Below are 6,262 nucleotides of genomic sequence, written 5' to 3'. Positions count from 1 at the left end.
CCTCCCGCCCACCCGTCGCGCCGCCCAGTGCCTTGCCCAGGGTCGAGTTTATGATGTCCACGCGCCCCCTCACGCCCGTCGCCTCGTCGGTGCCGCGGCCGGTGGCGCCCAGGAAGCCTGTGGCGTGGCACTCGTCCACAAACAGGTAGGTGCCAGGGAACCTGCGGTTGGCGGTTCGGTTGGCGACGGTTGGCGGCGGTTGGTAACTGCCGCGTCGGTGGAGGGTGCAAGGGCGCTCGATTGCAACGAAGACCGAGAGCGCAGCCGCAGCCGCGCACGCGGCGGTCGATTGGCAAGGAACGCGCCGGGCGCGCGGGCGGGGGGCGCACAAGGGGCGGTGGCGCGCGGGCGGCGCTGCGCGAGCGTGCACACATGCATGTGCGCCTGCACCCTCATCATCTGTCTGTGACGCTGACAATCTGGTCCAGGGGGCCGCGGCCCGACGGGCGCGCTGGTGGGCGGCGCTGCGCGAGCGTGCACACGCGCGTGCGCAGAGGCGCCCCCTCACCTGTCTATGACTTTGACTATCTCATCCAGAGGGGCTATGTCCCCATCCATGCTGAAGACGCCATCAGTGGCCACCAGCTGCCAGGCGGGGCGGGGCAGAGAGAGTGGAACTTTGAGGTTTCCGATGAATGTGAGTGTGCAATAATTACGTTTGCGGGACCGGGGGTCTTGCTGCGAGCGCCCAAAAATGGCTGGGGCTTCAAACTTAGGCTAAGCAGGCCGCCAGCGAGCGGCTCTGCAGGAAAAAAGAAGCACGACTAAGGGGGGGGGAAGTCCCTGTTCATGCTGAAGACGCCATCGTTGGCGACCAGCTGCCAGGCGGGGCGGGGCGGGGCAGCGGGAGCTGGGTGCATATGAGCTTTTCGTATTTGCAGTTTTGCCGGATCTCTCGCGCGGCTGGGAGCGCGCAAAACATACGATCAAAGACACAAGGCGAACAGACGGCCAGGGAGCGGGAAAATGCGCGCTTGCGCCTCTCACCTTGATGCGCGCCCCTGCGTCTGTCGCCTGCTGCAGGCACCTCTCCAGGTCCGCCACGTCCATGTGCTTGAACCTTGAGGGTGTGATATGACGTTGTTTTCCAAGGTTGTTTTACGCAGTGGTATGCAGAAGGCCGGGGGGTGAGGGGCATTCAGGTGGTCGTCACGTGCAAGGGGGTGGCAATCTCAACCCACACAAAATCTGGCTTTGGGGATGCGGCCTCGATGGCAATTTCAGGGTTTGGGCTGAGGGCTGAGGGCGGTGACCGCTGCCGCGCACGGGTGCACGACAGTCGAGCGGAAAAGTGGCCGCACGATGTAATGCCGGCAACACGTGCAATGCAATGAGGTGCCCAGCATTTGGGTGAATTATGTGAGGGCAGCCGTGGCCGCGATGCTTCGGGCTGCCCGTAAAGCAAGGTATGGCGCTTCCATGGGGGCCGGCCAGAGGGGCTGCCGACTTGGGTGCTGGCAATCCGGGCTCAGCCGCATGGGGCAAAACACGCACCACCCAGCCCCACATGCATGCAGCCTGGCGCCTCACCCTGGCCCCACCCCCAGCCGCCACCCCATAACCCCTGCTGCTGGCTCCTCGGTGGAACCATCCCATTTGAGTCCGTGCGCGAACGCGCCTGAAGCGCACCCCCCTTGTCCTGGGGCGCCCCCTCTCCCGCAGCCCCCGCCACCGGCTCCCCTGTCAAACCCGGTCAAACCTCCACAACGTGTCCCCTTGCGCGTGCACGCACCTGTATCGCTGCGCCTTGCAGAGCCGGATGCCGTCGATTATGGAGGCGTGGTTGAGCTCATCGCTGATGACGGCGTCGTCCGAGGTTAGGATCGCCTCGAACAGGCCCGCCTTGGGGGGCGTCCGAGGAGTGGCGGTGCGAGGTCAGGTCAGATCAGGTCAGATCAGATCAGATCAGAGTACGCCAGGGATCAAGGGGTTTCGCGTATGACGGCAGCGTCGCTCCAGCGAACAGAGGATACGGGCGGTTTGAGGATTGAGCGATTCGACGCCGTGTGGTGATGGGGGTGACAGGTGTTGGGCTTATACCCGCGGGGCAGCGATCGCCGCGGCCCGCTGTGTTGAGCCCCATGCCCCTCCCCCCCTTCGCCCCGCCTCGTGGGGCCCACATTAGCGTCAAAGCATGAGGGGTAGAGGATGGTGTCCTCTGTCCCGTGAAACTCGCTGATCTTGGCCTCGAGCTGCTTGTGGAGGTCCTGGAGGCGTTTAAATTTGAATTCAAAGTTTGAAATATGAATTGGGGGAGCAGGCACGGGACGGGTAGGGTGTGGTGGTGCTACGGACATTTGCATGCACGCACACGCACACACACACCCACCCACACACACACAAAATCACATGTGCACGTGAATACCCCATGACTATCCACCCACCCAAAATCACTTCCAATCAATCATCTCTTCAAGAAACTGCACACCCAACAGGTAGCAACAAATTCACCGACCTGCGTGCCGCAAATGAAGCGGACCGATGACAGCCCAAACCCATGCGTCCTTATCGCGTCCACCGCCGCCTCCGCCACCGCCGGGTGGTTGGACAGACCGAGGTAGTTGTTGGCGCTGTGTGTGTGTGTGGGGGGGGGTGGGTGGCCACGATGACGTCGCGATGATGTCACGTGAGAGGGGCGGCCCTCCAGTTCGGGAATGAGGGGGGTCGCGCGGCGCTGATCGACCGAAGGCAGAGGAAAGTGTCGGGTGCGGCGTGGGGCCGGCTCAGGGCGGCGGCTGCCTCTGGAATCATGCGAGCAGCCGCGGGCGGCGGGTGAGGCGCAGGGAGGGGTGCTGCGATGCCGTTATCGCCGCCGGGCTGGGCCTAGAAGAGAGGCCGAAGGCGTTGCGGCAACGAGGGGTCGCTCAAGACGTTGCGGCAGCCGCAGAGGCGCACCAAAAGTTGAGCACCTCTTTGCTCGAGTTTTGCACTCCTGCGGGGGCAGCAGGAACGGCGGGCCGGGTGGTGGGGTGTGAGGCGTGCGGGACAGGTGAGGGGGAGCGAAGGTCGGGCGGCGGGAGGGGCGGGCGAGAGGCCTTTGCGTCTCGCTCAGAGGCGCATGCACGGGGCTGGGGTGCGCGAGAGAGGCGTCTGATGGAGGTGGAGGGGGGGTGGCTCGATATCAGTGCGACAACGTGATTACGGGCCGGCGCCACGGCCCTGCGGCGAGTCACCGGTCCACCCAGCAGGATCGCTGGGTCTCAAGCCCCTCAGCTGAGGGTGCGCCGCGCCCCCAACATACAGCGTCGGCCGGGCGCAGCGGCAGCGACGGGAGCGGAAGCCGGGGGGTCGCGCCGGCGCGCGCGCGCGCGCGCCCACCGACGGCCGCGCCCTGGGGTGTGGTGATGATGCGCTCCACTTTGAAGGTGCCCGCCTGCCTGAATCCCTCCAGCTGGTCGGACAGCACGTCCTAGTAGCGGATTCGAATTTGAAAAGTGAGTCGCGACAGATTGCGGGGCAAGGCGCTGTTCTTGTGAGAGGGGCGGTGAGGAAGCGGGGAACCCGGCAGGACGTCGGGGCTGAGGTGGGTAGGGTTGGCCGATGGCTGTGATATGGCGAGCCTTATCTGTATGAAGGGTAATCGGCGGCCCGCTGGTGGCGGTGTCACCCCCCCCCCCCAAGCTGCGTGGGCAATGATATGCGGCGGCCCCGCGAGCTGCTTGGGGGTGGGGTGGGTGCAAAGCACCCACGCATGCGTGTCTGCACATCGGGTTGGGCGGACCAATTGCAATGCATGGCGGTGACATGCAAACCCTTGGACGGCTGCCATGCACACCTGCAGAGGATCGGTCGCGAGCGCGGGCTGCGCCGCTGCAGCCAACACACTAGTGCTGTAGGGCGCTGCGCCGCGCGCGGCCGCGTTCGCGCTAGCGCCCAGCAGCTGCCATATAGACGCCTGGACGGTCCCTCTTGTGGCGATCTCCAGAATGGCGCTGCCTGAGCGCAGCATCTCGCGGGTCTGTGGTTGAAGCCAACGAAGATCAGACCCTTCCGATTGCTTGCTCCGGGCTTGACTATCGACGAAACGGCTCAAAAATTATTCACTATGGCGGTAAATCGGCGAGCACCTTGGCGCCTGAGCTTTGTAAGCACCACATTGGTCCCCGTGCTGCCGGGGGAGTGATGCGCTGGCTGACGCTCTCCAACGCTGCCCCATGCACCACCGCTGACTTCAACCAGGGCAGCTACCCCTGGCTGGCACCTTAGCCATGGCACAACAATCAGACCAGGCATGCAGGGCAGCCACATCCTGGCTGGAGCGGCGTCACTCCCTGGCCGCGCTGACTTGGCGCTCGCGCGGCCGGCCTGCGAACACCAGGCCAGCCACCCTCCTCGCTTGAGCACCCCCTCCCCGCCGCCGACCCTAGCGCATCTCATCAATGTTCCGCGGACCATGCGACATGCTTGTTGCTCGGCCCATGCCACCTCGCCGTTGGACAATCACCAGACCCCCGTTGGGCACCGCACGCCCGAGCCCAAGTCCCACATACCCACCCTGTCAACCCCTGGCCTTGACTGTGCGAGCTGCGCTCCCTGCCGGCGCACGGCGGCCTCGCTGCTGCTGAGGGCATGCAGACACATCATTAGGGTTGCTTACCAAATACCAATGTTTCAAGGCGGCGACACAAGCGTGCAATGGTTGTCAGAAGCAGCGTCACACAGGCCAAAGAAGTGCGGCAAAGCAAAGCAGCTGCAAGCGAAAGCAAGACCCCAGTGGCCGACCTAGGACAGGGCGGCTGGGTAGCCACCAAGAAAAAGGAAGCAAGCGGCACGACCTGTGAAGAAGTTGCTGGGCCAGCAGCGCGGCGGAACAGAACGCTCACGCCAACCTCTGCTGGGCCCAGCAATCGCGCCAAGCGCGGGTCGTGCCTGGCTCTCACATCAGACTCAACCTGTGACAGATGCCGCCGTGGTGAGGGGTGCAAATCTAACATGCACGGCGCCAAGGCAATCCAAACAGTACTGCCCGCTAACTGCACGCGGGCTAATCAGAATGCTGGGCGAGAGGCGCGCATGCGCGCCGATGTGCCCCACAGAAACGGCCCAGTCAGCGCCGGCGCGCCCGGCAGAGCGCAAGCAGCGCGCCGCAGCAAAAAGCCGCAGCCACGCCGCCCCCCCAGCGCGCCAGCGTGCTGCGCCGCGAGCGCCGCCGGGCCTCAGCCAGCGCCTCGGCCGCCGCGCCCGCCGCTGCGGCCATGGATGACCCCTGCTCGTCGCCCGCGGCCGCGCCGCTGCTTGGGCTGCTCCTACCTCCCCGCTCCAGGACAATGCCCCTCGCCGCCGCCGCCGCCTCCAGGCCCACAGTAGCTGCGGGCTCCTCAGCACGCGCTGCCACAGCCGCGCCGGCAGCATTCCCACTGCCCTGGTGGTGGGAGCCTGTCTCGAACACTTCCAGAACCGCCGGCTGCGCCGCCGCCTCGCTCGCACCCCGAGAGGCGCCCATACAGGCGCCTGCGGCCCTGCGGGGACGGCCGCCGGTGGGCGCCTCTGGCCCGCTACGGTACCCCTCTTGCTGAAACTGCTGCCAGCTTGCGTTGAGGGCGAAGGCATGCGCCTGCTGCTGTTGCTGCTGGAGCCGCTGCAGCAGCTGCCGCTGCTGCGGCAGTGTCAGGTGGCGTGGCCCCTCGCAAGACACCTGCACCAGCTGCGACTGCTGCTGCTGAGGCGACTGCTGCACTGGCAGCTGCTGCACAACCGACGCCCGCGGCGGGGTCGCCGCGCCCGCCATCCACGCCAGCAGCTGCTGCTCAGCGGGGCGGCCCCCGAAAGCCACGCGCTGCCCCGCCGGCACAAACAGCCGGCTGGCTGCGACCATCGCTGTCGTGCACAACATCACGCTATCCTGGTTCCCACCCCCAAACACACCGGCCGACGCCTGCACCGCCGCCATGCCGCCGTCGGCGCCGCCAGGCTGCTCCTCTGCGTCCTGCGCGCACGCGGCCGCCCCGGCGGCTGCCTGCGTGGCCGCAGCCGCCGCAGCGGCCGCCACCGCAGCCGCAGCCGCAGCCGCAGCGGCCGCGGCGGCCTCGGCGGCCTGCGCATCGAGCGCGTCGCGGGCTGCCGCGCGCACCTGCGCGCGCGCCTTGCCAGGCAGCGCCGCGTCGACGCGCATGATCAGGTCCTGCAGCTGCGCGCGCTGGCCGTCCCTCGCATTCGCCGCCGCTTCCCACTGCGCCCGACTGCTTTTCTCCTGCGTCCAGAGGGCCATCAGCTGCTGCTGTGCCTGCAGCGACCGCTGCGCAACGCCAACAGCCTCCTGGGT

At 66.5% G+C, this 6,262-nt stretch overlaps 2 protein-coding genes across 2 annotated transcripts; both read right to left on the bottom strand.

The window, feature by feature from the left end:
* Positions 1-712: 712 nt before the first annotated feature.
* On the bottom strand, positions 713-3,949 carry MNEG_12891 (glycine C-acetyltransferase; the record flags this gene model as incomplete). The annotated part of the gene is made up of 8 exons (XM_014038638.1): positions 713-742; positions 988-1,060; positions 1,733-1,842; positions 2,121-2,207; positions 2,456-2,570; positions 2,896-2,932; positions 3,319-3,409; positions 3,776-3,949. The coding sequence occupies 8 exons, from the start codon at positions 3,947-3,949 to the stop codon at positions 713-715; spliced, it is 717 nt and encodes a 238-aa protein (XP_013894092.1).
* A 1,098-nt stretch (positions 3,950-5,047) lies between these two features.
* MNEG_12890 (hypothetical protein) lies at positions 5,048-6,208 on the bottom strand (the record flags this gene model as incomplete). Its single annotated transcript, XM_014038637.1, has 1 exon — positions 5,048-6,208. The coding sequence occupies one exon, from the start codon at positions 6,206-6,208 to the stop codon at positions 5,048-5,050; it is 1,161 nt and encodes a 386-aa protein (XP_013894091.1).
* Positions 6,209-6,262: the final 54 nt, after the last annotated feature.

The sequence above is a fragment of the Monoraphidium neglectum genome (assembly GCF_000611645.1).
Source record: "Monoraphidium neglectum strain SAG 48.87 unplaced genomic scaffold scaffold03498, whole genome shotgun sequence".
Lineage (NCBI taxonomy): Eukaryota > Viridiplantae > Chlorophyta > Chlorophyceae > Sphaeropleales > Selenastraceae > Monoraphidium > Monoraphidium neglectum.
The sequence above is the reverse complement of the archived record's forward strand: the minus strand, read 5'-3'. Positions and strand labels throughout refer to the sequence as shown.